We start from the raw sequence: 15297 nt of genomic DNA on the forward strand, positions 1-15297 counted from the left end.
TTACCTAGTGTGCACAAGGCCCTGGGTTCAATCCTATGTAATTAACACACACACTAACACACCAGCAAGAAAAAAAACAAACCCACAATACTGTCAATTGCTACTGCAGTGGTTCCCAGACTTGTACATGAGAATCATCTGGAGATCTTTTAAATTTTTTAAGTTCATATCAGTGAGACCCAGTAGTTATGAAATGCCTAGTGACTCCAATGTGCAGACAGATTTAGGAAATTTTGTGCTGTTTTGAAAGGAATTCTATGGGCTGTGTTGCCCCTGAGATGTTATTTGTGAGACTGGCAGTGAGGGGACACCTGGGGCAGATAAACATCTTCCTGGGAGGGGAAGAACTTTTGAGGTTCTGCCAGACTAAGCAAACTGCTGTCCTTTGGGGCTCTTCCTAAATGGCTCCTTACAGAAGCAACAATTTCCAGAGTCAATTTCTGATTTTCATCCATCTCTTCATTGTTCTCTCTTTTTCTTCAGAGCCTAGCACATAACAAGAGTTCCACAAATGTCCAATCAATTCATGGATGAGATTGTGCTTTCACCAACCTGTTTTCTAAGGCCCAGAGAGCAGGGGAAAGGTATTAAATTTATTTGGAGGCAAAATCTCAGGGGTGAAGCAATAACACTGATGCATAGGAGTCTAAGAAATCTTAACAGAAGTGGTGGTGGGGTTGGGAAAGGTATGAGTTCCTCAGAACCTACCTAATAAGGGAAGAAAGCTTTTTATAAATCTGTGCTTTGGTGCATACCTGTATCCCAGTGACTCAAGAGGCTGAGGCAGGTAATCACAAGTTCTAAACAAGCATCGGCAGCTTAGCAAGGCCCTCAGCAACTTAGAAAGATCCTTTCTTAAAATAAAAAATAATTTTAGCTCCGGGGTAGAATCTCAGGGTTCAATCCCCAGTATGTGATTGGGGTTTATATCTCTTGGGGAGCCACTGTGGCACTGCAGTCCTCCTAGAGCTGTGCCATTAACATCGACCAAACACATTTGTGTCTTTTCACAATGTCAAAAGTTGTTGAATAACAATAAATGCATAGGTTACAATTTTTATCTGTGGCAGTTCTCTGAATATTTGTGGGGCACCTGGTAGTCCCTAAGCCAGGCTAATACAAGTCATTTTATTCCAATCATAATTTCTAATATCTGTAATAGCCAATTCATATATCTTACTTCACCCAATGATATACACATGTAAGTCACAGTCTGGGGTTCCGAAGGTCATAGGGTTACAGGATGCTGAGCCAAGAGCACAGGATGAGAGATGAATCTAGAGTTAAAGATTATCAATGTAGGTGGTCAGAGAAGGATTGCAATGAACCAGTGCTGCAGAGTTGTCAAACTAGAGGGTTCCTAAGGATGAAGGGCAGTAGGTAGTTTCGGTTTCAGAGTGTCCAATGTGAGTATCACGGGAAGGAGAAAACATTCTCTGCTAAAGCTTGAGGACAGAGGTTCATTGCTGTGGTGATTTTTCTGAGCAAGGCTCTTGGTGAGTGACCAGGTGACAGGGTCAGAGTGCCTGCTGCATGCAGTCTCAGGGCATTTTTCTTTCACTGTTTTTTTTTTTTTTTTTAGGTGTGTGTGGGGGGCACCTGATGAGGTTGATTCTCTCCTGTGTCTGGTGTTCCTCATATGATTTGGGATGTCCATGTATCCAGCTACTCCTTGATTTAGTTTGCACATATAAGCTGTTTATCAACTTGTACCTGAAGGTTGTGCTGGGCAGATGGTGGTTGTATACTTGTATAAACAAGGTCTAGAGCCATTCTACCTTGGCACTTGAACTTAAAATGGGGTGGCTCATTGCTAACTACTGCTATACAAAACGGAGAAATTCGGGTTTAGGCAGTGCCTGAAAACTTCTGTTTTATACATGATGGAATAACTCAGAGCTGGGCACTGCCTGCTCTCCACAGAGAGGGTGGAGAATTCTCTAAGCCCAGCAGGTACCCCGGCCTTACAAGGCAAAGGCTTCCTTCAGGGCTGGTCACTAGGGGGCAAGGCAACCTTCACTGAAGGAGGTCAGGAGTGTAAGGAAGCTGGGTCTGAGCTGGAAGGCAATCCCACAGCCCTGTGCTAGCAGTTGGTTTAACGGTTTGGCGAGCTGGAATGACCAGTGAGCACCAGGGAACCCTGGGAACGCGGCCAACGGCTGGGGCCGCCCCCTGGCCCTTCCTAGTTACCTAATCGCGCAGACTCTGGAAGTCTGCACTCCCACTTCTCCACTTCCGCCAGGGAATCATTTCCAGCCCCGGGCGCCTGAAACCTTAGGTTTCGCCCCGCCCCGCTGGACAGCTCCTCCCACCGCCCCGCCCCGCCCCAGGTCTTAAGGGTCTCAGATCCCCTCTCCAGCACCTGAGATCAGTGGCATGGAGCCTGGGAGCCACAGGGAAGGCGGCTTCGGCCGCACGGTGTGCGTGCTCACCGGGGCCTCCCGCGGCTTTGGCCGCACGCTGGCTCAGCTCCTGGCTGGGCTGCTGTCCCCCGGCTCAGTGTTGCTCCTGACCGCCCGCAACGAGGAGGCGCTGAAGCAGCTGGAGGCAGAGCTGGTCGCTGAGCACCCAGGCCTGCGCGTGGTGTGGGTGCCCGCCGACCTGGGCTCGGATGCCGGCCTTCAGCAGCTGCTTGGAGCCCTGCGTGACCTCCCCAGACCCGAAGGGCTTCAGCGACTGCTGCTTATAAACAACGCGGGTGAGACGCGGGGGCTCGGGGCGGACTCTCCATTTAAGCGTTCACTTCCCACCCCCACCCGCGGGAAAAGAAAGGGCGATTCCTAGGCCATCAGACTAGGTGGCTGAGAGCCCAGACGCCCAGTGGTTACAGTTTGGGTGGCACCTAGGTGCAAAACGTAGAGGAGCAAGGCCGGGTGCACTCGAGGTGACCTGGCCCTCACCCTGACAAGGTTTGCCCAAACAAGTTTTCTAAGGCGTCCATAGAACTTTCCAGAACTCCTTGCGCGGCGCCCTCTAGCGAGAGGCTGAGTCCAAACACGATGTCTCCTAATTGCTTTGCTTCTCTAGACTGTCCCTAGAGCTCCGCCCACCCTCTCCCCAGTCCAAGCAAGGTGAATTCATTCTCATTGGACAGTTTGGGTAGGTGGTCTCCTCTCCACACATTAGTCTTTCTGCAGAGCTTCAGAAGCAGGAAAAGCCTTGGGAAGTGCTAGGTGGATCTTTGCTCTCGGTCTGGATGGGAAGGGGGTTTCTGGAGGAATTGAGGGAGGGCCCTAGGAGGAGAGAGCCCCTCCCATGCTGGGTTATTTCTTTTGCTTCCCACACTCCTGGTGCTGGGGATTGAACCCACAGCCTCCCACGTGCTAGACAAGTGCTCTACATCTAGAACCACATCCCTGGTGCTTCACTGAGTTATTTCCGCCTCTGGTTTTTCAGCCACTCTTGGGGATGTTTCCAAAGGCTTCCTGAACCTGAGTGACCCAGCTGAAGCAAACAGCTACTGGGCCATGAACTTGACTTCCGCACTCTGCCTGACCTCCAGCATCCTGAAGGCCTTCCAGGACTGTCCTGGCTTGATCAGGACTGTGGTTAACATCTCATCCATTTGTGCCCTGCAGCCCTTTAGGGGTTGGGCATTGTATTGTGCAGGGAAGGCTGCCCGCGATATGATGTTCCAAGTCCTGGCTGCAGAAGAACCGAGTGTGAGGGTGCTGAGCTATTCCCCAGGTAGGTGGAAGGTACTGCCATCACTGTCCCCCAGAACTGGCTGGTCCCCCCTGAGGGCTGGATAAAAGGCCTAGCCTATCTCTTTGGGGAAGGACCCACAAGGTATGTTGTTTCTGAATCATGATCCTCACCCGCTAAGGTGACATATACATAACAGGGAAGTTAGAGCTTGCAGGAGCAGTGGATGAAGACAGAGAGAGAGTAGGGATTGGCCTGGAATAGAGAGTGGCACAGGGAAGTCTGAGATGTTAGATGAACACTAGGATTTGAATTCTGGGCCCCAACCACCTCTCCTCATATGAAATGGGAAAGATGCTACCTGTCTCACAGGGTAGTTGGGGAGAAGAAGGAGATAGTGTATGTGAAAATGATTCTCAGCAATGAAGTACTCTCCTAGAATTTCTAGTTGTTTCATAGGACTTGTCACACTGCATGACCTTCATAGGTGTACTTGATGGGAAAACTGGTTCATCTTTGTGTACCCAGCAGCTAGCTAGCAAAGCTCTACTGGGGCAGTTTGCAGGGAGTGTTAGTTGAGTGACATGCAGACAGACATTGTTGAGTGGTGACAACCTAGGCTGAACTGGGCTGGAACCCTTGCAGTGGGTGATGCTGGGATGAATAAGATCATTCCCTGTCCTTGTGGAAGTTGAAAGGTATGGGGTCTTGGGACACCTGATCTGGTTTCTGACCTCTCCACCCAAATACCACAGTGCCAGGGCCTTTATTCTAGACTTGCAGTTCCCGCTGTTAGAAGGGGGTGACAGGGCTGTGGTTGAATGTCTGAGCAGCCAGGTAGAGATCCAGCTTTGTGTCCTGGGGACAGAGATATAATAGAGTGGCCTGCCCAAAGACCAGATGCGGCAAGATCAGGATTCTACCTTGCTTCCAAGTCTGTGATCATTTCTGTGCTGCGTCTCATGTTCTCCCATTGCTCCCACCCCAATAAACTCATGCAGTTATTCTGGAGCCAACACCCCAGCTCATCACCTGCTCTGAGCTCATTCAGAACACAGTGACCGAATGTCAGTTAAGCTAGAAGTGGAAATCGCAGATGGCCACATGGCTAGGTTTGATGTCAGGAGTCTGGGTGTTCTGAGAGAGCTGAGATTTTTAGGAGCTCCCCAGGGCCTTTGTATAAGGCAGAGACCAGTTTGTTTTTCATTTCAGTCTCTGGAAGAATGTTCTAACAGGTGTCCAAAGTTAGAGTGGGCTATTTGGAAAGGTAGCACATCTCCTGTCATCAGGATGAGAAGCAATTGGAAGGTGTTTGAATGTTAGAAGATGATATTCTTTCCAGCCCTGAGATTCTTGTGATTTTCTGTCCCTGAGGATCATTAACTCTAGATTCTGGGATGTTGTGATTTCTGTATGAAGAATAGCAAGTGCTTATAAGAGTTCAAAAGAGAACAACAGTTCCTTTCAGATAGGGAGACTAGGAATGATTTTACTGGAGGTAGATGAACTCTGTATTGACCCATGAGGGCTGTTTAGATGTTGGCAGGTGGTAGACATGTCCCAGCAGTGCAGGTAAAGAAGGGAAAGTGGGTTATGGAGTGAGTCTTTGCAGTTTGGAAGCTGGGTGTGCCCGGTAGGAAGTGAATAAGAGACCTTGAGTACTTGGCAGTTAATTCAGAAAACTGGTTAGGGGTAATGGAGGATTAGGAAAGACAAGAAAGAGGGCTGGGGTTGTGGCTCAGTGGCAGAGCGCTTGCCTTGCACACATGAGGCACTGGGTTCAAACCTCATCATCAAAGACATTGTGTCCGCGTATAACTAAGAAGTTAAAAAGAGAGAGAGAGAGAGAAAGCTGAGACCAATTGGATCATTATACCCTAATGGAAATGTAATGACCCAGAGCTAGCTAAGTTTCTTCAAAGCATGCAGGATGAAGGATGAACTTCTGGGTCATCCCATTATAATTATTGCTTGTACTCATAATTCTTTACCTCCAGCAAATGGTATCTAAACTAATGGTCTAAACTGATAGTGTCATGGGAAGCACAGAACAGGGCATTACCATGGCAACTGGGCAGTCTCAACTAGTTCCTTTGCACAGGTGCGCTCTGGTCGCTGGACATCCATGACTGTGATTCATATCACCTCTCAGATAGGAAGTCCTGAGGGGTTTTCAGCAGAGAAATGGGTATGATATTTTAGAAAAATAAGTTTAGCAGAAGGGTGGGTTGAAGCACCCACCCTTGAAAAGGAAGGGCCTGGTTGTCAGGGTATGTAGATGCAGGAGGATCCTGCCTGGGACCTGGCTGGCTGTGGGCAGAGGGCAAGGTGGGAGGAGGGCATCAAGGGTTTTAAATACTTCATGTGTAGAAGTGGGAAAGTCAAGAGAAGGTGCTGCGGGACTGGAGTTAGTGTGTGCTTTGCACGTGTAAGGCCCTGAGCTTCATCTCCAGCACCACATTAAAAACAAATGGAAAAGAGAGAGAGAGAAGGTACTGTTTGGGCAGGTGGTGAGGGGTGATGACAACAGGGTAGTTTGTTGGGGGGAACTGTGTTTTGTGTGGGCTTTGGAATTTGAGTTGGGAACTCAGTAGTGACAAAGTAGCATCTTTGGCCAACTCCGACCATGCATTTCAGCCCAAATGAAGTATTGCCTCTGGCCAGACCTGACTCCATTCTTCTGCTTTTTATCCTCTAGGTCCCCTGGACACAGACATGCAGCAGTTGGCCCGGGAGACCTCAGTAGATCCGGACTTACGAAAAAGGCTACAGGATCTGAAGACAAAGGGGGAGCTGGTGGATTGCGGGATGTCCGCTCAGAAGCTGCTGAACTTGCTGCAAACAGACACGTTCGAGTCCGGAGCCCATATAGATTTCTATAGTAAATAGCCTGTGTCTTTTTGCTTCCTGGGCATTTTGAGCTCTACTTTTGGGCACATCTCAGGAGCCCTGGGGCTGCTCACACCCTTTCACAAAGCCCCCTGCCAACCCTGCCCAACACAGATAACCACTCATGCCTACTGTCCTGCCTGCAAAGGCAGCCAGTGGGAGTGGCTGGTGTCTCCAGTTGTCAGGATCTCTGTCATGCAGCCTGGCTGATAAGGAGGCTTGGAGAAAGGTTATGGGTGTTGTAGTTCTCTGTCCCCAGGAACAGAATTTTAGGGATGGGAAAAGTCGCTGAAACACTGAAGAGACAAGTTTGGGACTCTTGCCCCTGGCTGGTTCATGGGAAAGGAGGGAGTGATGTGATGTTAAGGGTGGCCCATGTAGACTCACAGGTGGCCTGGAGGGAAAGAGGACAGAGCAGGTTCCAGCCCACACAGATACCCTTTGCTCAGGATAATGAGATCTTCTGTTGAATTTCCTGTCTTTATCCTGATGCCTTCTTTTAGAACTGACCTTCCCTCTAGGCTGGGCGTTTATGTACATGAAGAAGGCAGATACAAGTAAAAGGAGGCACAATCTTCATTAATGCCTGCATCCTACTCTCCTAGAGAGCTCATAGCTGGGATTACGGGTGTGCACCTTCATGCCCCATGTTCTATTAAGGTCTTGTTCATAAGGGAGGGCAACAGAAAGACATGTTTGTATTTTAAAGGTCTCATAATAAACTATTTTTTTCTCTGAACACAAAAATAAAAATAAAAAATGCCAAAGAACTACTCCAGATGCCCAAGAAAGGAATCAAAATAAAGAACCTGAGTACATATTTTGATGTTGTATCTGTTTTTAGTTTGGGGCATTGAACCCAAGGGTGCCCTACCATGGAGCTACATCCCCAGGACTTTTTATTTTTTATTTTGAGACAGGGTCTTGTTAAGTTGCCAAGGCTTGCCTTGAACTTGTGATCCTCCTACCTCAGCCTCCTGAGTCACTGGGTTTACAGGTATGCACCACCACACCTGGTTAGAACTTGAATACATAGAAGATGTGGTATAATAAAAATGTGGATAACCAGTGAGAACAGAAGAGTGTTTAAATATATTTTTGTTTCCATGCTGTTAAAACTGAAAATACCAAAAATAATTCATAAAGGAGAAGACCATAATGTATGAGACAAAATACTGATAAGCTGAATCAAAAGGCTGTACTATAGGGGCTGGGGTTGTGGCTCAGCAGCAGAACGCTCACCTAGCACGTGCGAGGTCCTGTGTTAGATCCTCAGCACCACATAAAAGCAAATAAAATAAAGGTATTGTGTCCAACTACAACTAAAAAAAATTTTTTTTTTTTTTTTTTTTTGTTTTAAAAAAGGCTGAACTATAGTTTGGATATGAAGTGTCCTCCAGAGGCTCATGGTAAATAGGCCTGATGGCCAGAGTGTGGTGCTGTTGGGAGATGGTTAGAAACTAATGGTTGGAGCCTAATGAAAGGAAGTTAGGTCATTGGGGTGGGGGCGTGCCCTTGAGTGGGGATATTGGGTCCCAGGCTCCTCTCTTTTCGTTCCATCCAGCATGAGGTATGTAGGTTTCCTCTACCAGATGCTCCTGCCAGGATATTCTGCCTCATCAAAGGCCTAGAGGTAACAGGGCCAAGAAACCATGAGACAAAATCTTTCCTCACTTTAAGTGCATTTCTCAGTATTTTGTCACAGTGGTGGAAAACTAACATAAGGTACATGAAGTTTTTTTTCAGTTCTGGGATTGAACCCAGGGACACTACCACTGAGCTATATTTCCACCCTTTTTAATTTTTGAGACAAACTCTCACCAAGATGTGCAGACTGGCCTCAAACTGGTAATCCTAAACGTCCTGAGTTACTGGAATTTCAGGTGTGTCCACTGTATACAGCACCTACATTAAAAAAAGTATACTGAGAAGGTATTGAGGAAGGGATTAAATGTGCTAGATCTCTCATAATATGGAGGGATATTAATAGCAATAATAATTTCTACTACTTGTTGAATCATGAAAAATGTATTAAGTGCTTTATATCTAGTGGTTTTGTCCCACCCTCTATTAATATAAGAATTGTTTGCTGGGCATGATGGCACACACCTTTAATCCTAGTGGCTCAGGAGGCTAAGGCAGGAGGATTGCAAGTTCAAAGCCAGCCTCAGCAACTAAGCAAGCCCCTAAGCAACGTAGTGTTACCTGCCTCAAAATAAAAATTTTAAAAGGGGCTAGGAATGTGGCTCAGTGGTTAATGCCCCTGGGTTCAATCTGTGTGTGTGTGTGTGTGTGTGTATGTTGTTTGAATTGCTCACCATTACAACTCCAGAGCTAGCCCGTTTCCTATTTCATAGTAGGCTTTCGTATTAGTGCAATGTTTAATTAAAACATTTAATAAAGTAAACAAGGTTTGAAGGTGTTATATGACCTGCCCAAGACAATACAAATAAAGGCAAGGATTATAACCAGGCCTCCAAAGTGCAAAGTCATTGTTGTCCTAACACATAATGTTTTGATGACTTTGGCGTGTGCATGGTCCTAGGAACCTAACCTGCAGCCTCACACATGCTAGGAAAACCTGCTACCATTAACCACATCCCCAGCCCAAGGTTTTGATTTTAATCTTTTTTTTTTTTTTTTTTTTTAAAGAGTGAGAAAGAGGGAGAGAGAGAGAATTTTAATATTTATTTTTTTTAGTATTTGGCGGACACAACATCTTTGTCTGTATGTGGTGCTGAGGATCGAACCCGGGCCGCACACATGCCAGGCAAGCGCGCTACCGCTTGAGCCACATCCCCAGCCCCTGATTTTAATCTTGATAGAAAAACACAAGTGCATGCATTTATAATTTTATTTCAAATGCAACCATTAGTATAATTAAAGTAGGGTTGCAACTTGCAAATCAATAGGAGGTAAAGTAATTGTAACAAAAGAAATGAATAAAGAAAAAGTGAATAAATAGAAAACTCAAAGAAGCCTAGAAATAGGAAGCCTAATAGAAAAATGGGCAAAGAGCATGAACAAACAGCTTAAAGGGTAAGAAAAAAAAAAAAAGTACAACCCGGGGCTGAGGAATAGCTCAGGGGTAGAGCTTCTGCCTGGCATGCCTGAGGCCCTGGTTTCCATTCTCAGCTCTGCAACTAAAGAACTACCTTCCTAAAATCCAAAGAAATAAAGGAAAGCTGGGTCTGTACCTCAGGTGTAGATGTCTTCCCAGCATGTATAAGACCCCAGGTTTAATCCCTGCACCGCGAAGAAGGGCGGTGGGGCAGAAAGAAGAAAGAAGCATAATGAAATGGACATGCTTATCTAGATTGGAGTATAAACTTGTTTAAATCTTTTTAAAGCTCATTTTGACAATATCTATTCGAGTGAAGAATATTCAAGTCCTTTTATCAGTTTCCCAGGATTTTATAAATTATTTTCTTTTATAAAAGTTGGTCAAACGTGGGGCTCATGTATCTTTATACTCAGACTGGCAATGGGACTGTTTCCATTTCCGTATCAAACATACCAAAAAGAGAGACAGTAATATAATGGGCCTCATTGTGTCCATAAGCCAGATTCGATACTAAAATTAATGTCAAGGTTTTGCCTCCCCTTGCTTTATCTATTTTCTCCTTCTCTGTGTGTGTTACTGAAATTTCTTAAAGCAAATCCCAGATTTTGTGTTATTATATGTCTAAAAACTCTGATCATTTTCTTATATAATTATATGCCATTATCATGCCTTAAAAGATTAAAAAAATAAATCATTGATATCAATTAATAACCAGTCCATATTGAAATTTACCCAACTATATTATAACTGTGTTTTTACATTGATTTGGTTGAATCAGAATCCATATGTGTATGTTTGTAAATACACACACACACACACACACACACACACGCACACACACACACATATATATATATTTTTTGGTACCAGAGATTGAACCCAGGTTCTCTTAACCACTAAGCCATATCCCCATCTCCCTTTTAGGTTTTGAGACAGGGCCTTGCCAAGTTGCTGAGATTGGTCTCAAACTAGCAATCTTCCTGCCTCAGCCTCCCTAGTTACTGGGATTTAGATATGGGCTACCTCACCAGGCATAAAATCTGTATTTTGAATTTAGTTTTAATGTCCCTAATATAAAGTAATCCCTCCCTTCTTTCTTTGTTTGCTATTGACTCAAAGAAACTTATAATAAAGACTCATGTTCTGGATTTTTTTCTGCTTTCTTAATTCATTTTTCACTTCCCATCTCTCCAATACTCTAGAGGGTTGCTGTGGAGTTTACATTTCATCACATCAAAGGGTACATAATACAGAACCTGAACTTCAGATAAGAGCGACCTTTTAACTCTTCGATATCTCCGAATTACCCAACAGGTTCAGATAGGGACAATCCTATCCCTCTGTTATAAATTTCCCCATGAACTTTTCATCTAATTGTTTCACCCATTGATAATCTTTGCCTGAATCAATTATTTTACTACCAGTTACAAAATAGTAATATTTTTTCCTCTGTCATTTCTTCTACATTAATTAGCTGAAATTTTCTATAAATTATTCCTGGCTAAAGCCAAATTTGTAACAGTGGTCCACTTTATGCTTTGAATATGGCCCTTGATACTCTGCCACTGCAATTGATTTTTAAAATGGACATGTTTCTTTCTCTTCCCTTCTCCCAGTTCCTCCGTAATCACCCCCACTCCATAATCTCAGGGGAAACAGGAGTACCTTTCTTCCCTATCTTAGGTAGATTTATCTGTCCTTGAGCAGATACCCACCATCGGGGTGAAGTAATCCATTGGGGTGGCATCAGAAGATCTCAGAAATGACTGTCCCCCAAATGAACAAGTGAACTCCAACTCTAACAGAGAACATGTGGAATGTAGCCTTTGAATCATCTCTTAAAAGCCCCGTGCTCCTGCTGATGGGCAGAATTCACAGCCTTTGGGACAGGAGTCCACTGTTTCTCCTTTGCTAGCAAAGCAATAAATCTTTTTCCTTTTTCTCAAAACTGTGTCCTTGTTATTGGATTGGCATCAAGGACAAGGACTGAACTTTCAGCAACAAATTTGGCACCCTAGATGGGACCCTAGAGCAGTCCCCGCTCCAGCTTTCTTGGTAGGCCTACATCTCCAAGGAACCCCACTTCCATGGTAAGGATGCAAGATTGCTGGCGAACTTGCTGCAACCGCTGGTGAGTTTGCCTCTGCTTGAACCAGAGGAGCTGTTCCTGTGAGTATAAGGAGTGGGTGGGGGACCATCCCAGCAGCTTCTGAAGCTCCTTTTGCTCCGTTTTCTGCCTTTCCTTTCTGAACATTCTACAGGTTGCTCGTCATGGGTCCATCATGGTCCACTTTGAGAAAAAAGAAATTTAACTGAGGAAATTTGAGACAACCTCGGCCATCTGGTAAGTCCCCGGGTGTGCACGCCAAGACCCTTGATTCCACTCATCTGGTTCCTCTTTGTGGGAACATCTGGTCCTTCTTTCTGGGAACATCTGGTCTTCTTTCTAGAGACATCTGCAGTGCCACTGGTGTAGGAGTCACGGTTAAGGATAACTCAGGAACCTAGGGATGTTTACTCCTTTTTGATCTGTTCTAGGTTCTCATCTGTTTGTTGACTTGTGTTTGGGAATTCCCTCTGGTTGTCTGTGTTTTTGTTTTGTTTGTATCTGTTACTGCCCCTTTTAAGACATGGCCAATATTGCATTGATCCTCTAGGTAGTCTCTTGGAAAAGATCTTGGCTGCTCAATTTCAAAGTTCCCATCTATCGACCATGGTTTGGTCTCTCTGCGTTGTATCATGTTTGTACAATCTTGCAATTGGAGTTGGTCTGTTACAGGTAAATTAAGTTGAAGAAAGGGCCACCTATAGGTATAAGTCTAAGATAATGTTTTTCTGCAATGATCTGGCTTTTAAATAGCTTTCTGGATTATTGTACAATCTTGCAGTTGGAGTTGTTCTGTTAAAACTAAAATAAGTGGAAGAAATTTATACGTGCATTTCTGTGTGTTATAAAGGTTTCTGTCTTTTAGCCCTGGTTTGGTGATCCTCTCTCATATATTCTTTTGTATGTGTAACTGGCTCTTTACATGGGCCATGATAGGGATGACCCTGTCTAAGAAAAAGAGAAGTTACTATAACACAGTCTGGACTTTGAATGGCTTTGCTATATTACTATACAATTCTGAAGTTCAAGTTAGTCTGTCAGAGGCAAAGTGTATTTAAGAGATTCTGTATGTACATGCATTTATGCAGTTACCTAATAAGGGGTCTGAGCCATCAGGAACTAATTTGAAGGTGCCAAAAGACACTGCTTCTGTGCAAGGATAGCAGGACACCAGATGAAAGTGTTAAAAATATTTCAATCTTTTAAACCCAACTCTGGCATTCCCAGCACTGTTCCTCAGCCTTGTCCCAAGCAGCTGCAGGTCATCTCGTTGTGGTCAAGGACACTGGCCCTAAATTAGGAAAAAAAAAAAAAATCCCAGAAAAGTTGCCTGGGCTGTAGAAAAATAGCAAAAGGGACCCTGGCCTCAGCCCCTACCTTCCAGCCCCTTTTGCCCATGGAAGGTGGAGGGTTCTGGCCACAAAGGATGTGGCAGTAGTTTTCAGCACTGTTAGTTTGTGACCTAGGGACAGAAATAGTCTCCCCTTTTAAGATCTGACAGTACACCCCATTTGGCCGGGAGATATCCGTCACTGAGTCAAAGCAGTTTTTGCTACAACAGTATCCCATAAAATTAAATGCCTGGGAGACTGACAGAATAGATAATTGCACCCAGAAAAGAAAACAACAGAAACTAAGGCCAACTCCAGTTTTGTAAGCAGCTTCTGCAAAGGGGTCTTCAAGGAAGCCTAAATAAAAGGATGGAAACAGCCTCCTCCATTGCATATCAATATGCCTCGTATAAGAAAAAGGCCCAGAAAGAGAGCCTGGGTGCAGTTGAAAATGGCAAACTCGCTTAGGGTTGATGGCATTGTGATGATGGTAATGGAGACAGGTCAGGCTCAAAAGTGCCTTGTGCTCCAACCCTTTGAATGCAGCCTGGAAGAAAAAAGATTAAGGCTCAGGTTTTCATATGCTGAATTGTCCAAACCTCGCCGAGATGAAATTTCTTGTGTAAATTAAATGCAGAGGTAACATTCATAAGGACTATTTCAGACTATGAATTTAAGAAAGGGTTCAAAACTAGAAAAGATAAAAGAAAGTTACAGGTATGGAAATATAAGTTAGTAGAGAAAATTAGAAGTAAAAGAATTATTTCTGGATAAGAAAGTATTTTGTCTGGTAAAGTAATACTCTTGGGCTAAAGTCCAAGATGAAAGAAGACAAAACTAAGAACATAAAAAAGTTTGAATGTTTAAGTAAGTTGCCCAATGTTTATGGAAGACAAATCTCAAAAAGTTTGTTTTTGTGATTCAATTGGCTATAATTAGCACAGTCAGTCAAAATTATCTGAACTTTAATGTACTGATATGAAGCAAAGTCTGAAACATTAATCTGATCTTATCTATCAAGATAATTTTGTTGTATTTGTTAGGTTTTATTACTTGGGAAAACTAAGTCTTAAATGAATTAGGGTTTGTACCTGTTTTAAAGTCTTAAAGATTACTTTTTACTGGTTAAACAAACAACTGTTATTTAGGTTATAACAATATAGTTGACACCCTAAATATATGTGACTAGTTATATATATGCATCTGAGAACTATATCTGTGTAAGACTTGTTTAAGTGTTATGTAAAAGTTTATAAAATGAAAGTTTATGTAGTTTCCTGGCAAGATAACCAAGAAGTGCTCTCTTTTATACATTGTATCCTACATAGAAGGGCCATATTATCATTTGAAGATCTGTCATATTTGTTTGCTTTGACCAAGTCAATTTATGATCATTAACACTGTTCTCTACATGTATAACAGATTTAGGGCTACTCTGATTTTTGTTAACCCATGTAGGCCTGTGATTATTATTATCTTACATTCTGGATTCTAAATTGTACTTTCAAAGGTAAACTTAGTTAAATGTAAAGCTTAGGAGAATATTTTGCCAAGTTGGTGTTCTCCAAACTAAAATTATGTTTGGAGAATTCCAAATTCTCAAATTTATATAAAAATAACAAATTTGGGGGTATGGGGTTGTAGCTCAGTGGTAGAGAACTTCCCTGGCACCACATAAAAATAAATAAATAAAATAAAGATATTGTGTCCATCTAGACAACTGAAAATCATAAAACTATAATACTAATAACAAATTTGGTTGGTATTTATTCATGTCACTTGATTTTTTTATAGCTGGATAAAGTAACCTGTTGTCAATAAATTATATATACAATTTTGTGTTACTTCTCACACTGAAATTGGAATTTAAATGCATTTTTGAAAGACAATAAGGAAATCCTGATCTGTTTAAAGGTGACATTATAAAACATGGAAGCATTGTGCCACTTTTTCCACAAAAAACAAAGTTAAAAGCTCTCTTAGCCTTTCTTTAATTCATGTTTCAGGTGTAATGTTGCATTGTCTTATTTATGAAGAGTCCTACCTTACCTGAGATTAGGCCCTGCCTCCCACCTAACTCCATGTTAGAATGTCTCCAAAATAGGCTAGACTTCAGCTTATTTAAATTTATGTTCAAAAGATTGATTTTTGTTGTAAAGATTACTGTGATCTCAAATGTGGATATAAAGTATAACTAAGTAAAGGTTCAAGAGTATGAAGTTCATTTTTCTTGGCTCATAGCTATTACACAAACAGGATGG

At 43.3% G+C, this 15297-nt stretch overlaps 1 protein-coding gene across 1 annotated transcript; it reads left to right on the plus strand.

The window, feature by feature from the left end:
* The first annotated feature begins 2224 nt into the window (after positions 1 to 2224).
* Positions 2225 to 7354, plus strand: Spr (sepiapterin reductase). Its single transcript, XM_076833619.1, has 3 exons — positions 2225 to 2698; positions 3397 to 3687; positions 6344 to 7354. The coding sequence occupies exons 1-3, from the start codon at positions 2377 to 2379 to the stop codon at positions 6532 to 6534; spliced, it is 804 nt and encodes a 267-aa protein (XP_076689734.1). The 5' UTR covers positions 2225 to 2376; the 3' UTR covers positions 6535 to 7354.
* The last annotated feature ends 7943 nt before the right edge of the window (positions 7355 to 15297 follow it).

The sequence above is a fragment of the Callospermophilus lateralis genome, chromosome 14 (genome assembly GCF_048772815.1).
Source record: "Callospermophilus lateralis isolate mCalLat2 chromosome 14, mCalLat2.hap1, whole genome shotgun sequence".
Lineage (NCBI taxonomy): Eukaryota > Metazoa > Chordata > Mammalia > Rodentia > Sciuridae > Callospermophilus > Callospermophilus lateralis.

Excerpts from the sequence above, each read along its gene's own strand:
- Spr (XM_076833619.1), top strand. The coding sequence starts at position 2,377 with ATGGAGCCTGGGAGCCACAGGGAAGGCGGCTTCGGCCGCACGGTGTGC. Across the intron at positions 2,699-3,396 it reads GCTGCTTATAAACAACGCGG|CCACTCTTGGGGATGTTTCC; the intron begins GTGAGACGCGGG and ends CTGGTTTTTCAG. Across the intron at positions 3,688-6,343 it reads GGTGCTGAGCTATTCCCCAG|GTCCCCTGGACACAGACATG; the intron begins GTAGGTGGAAGG and ends TTTATCCTCTAG.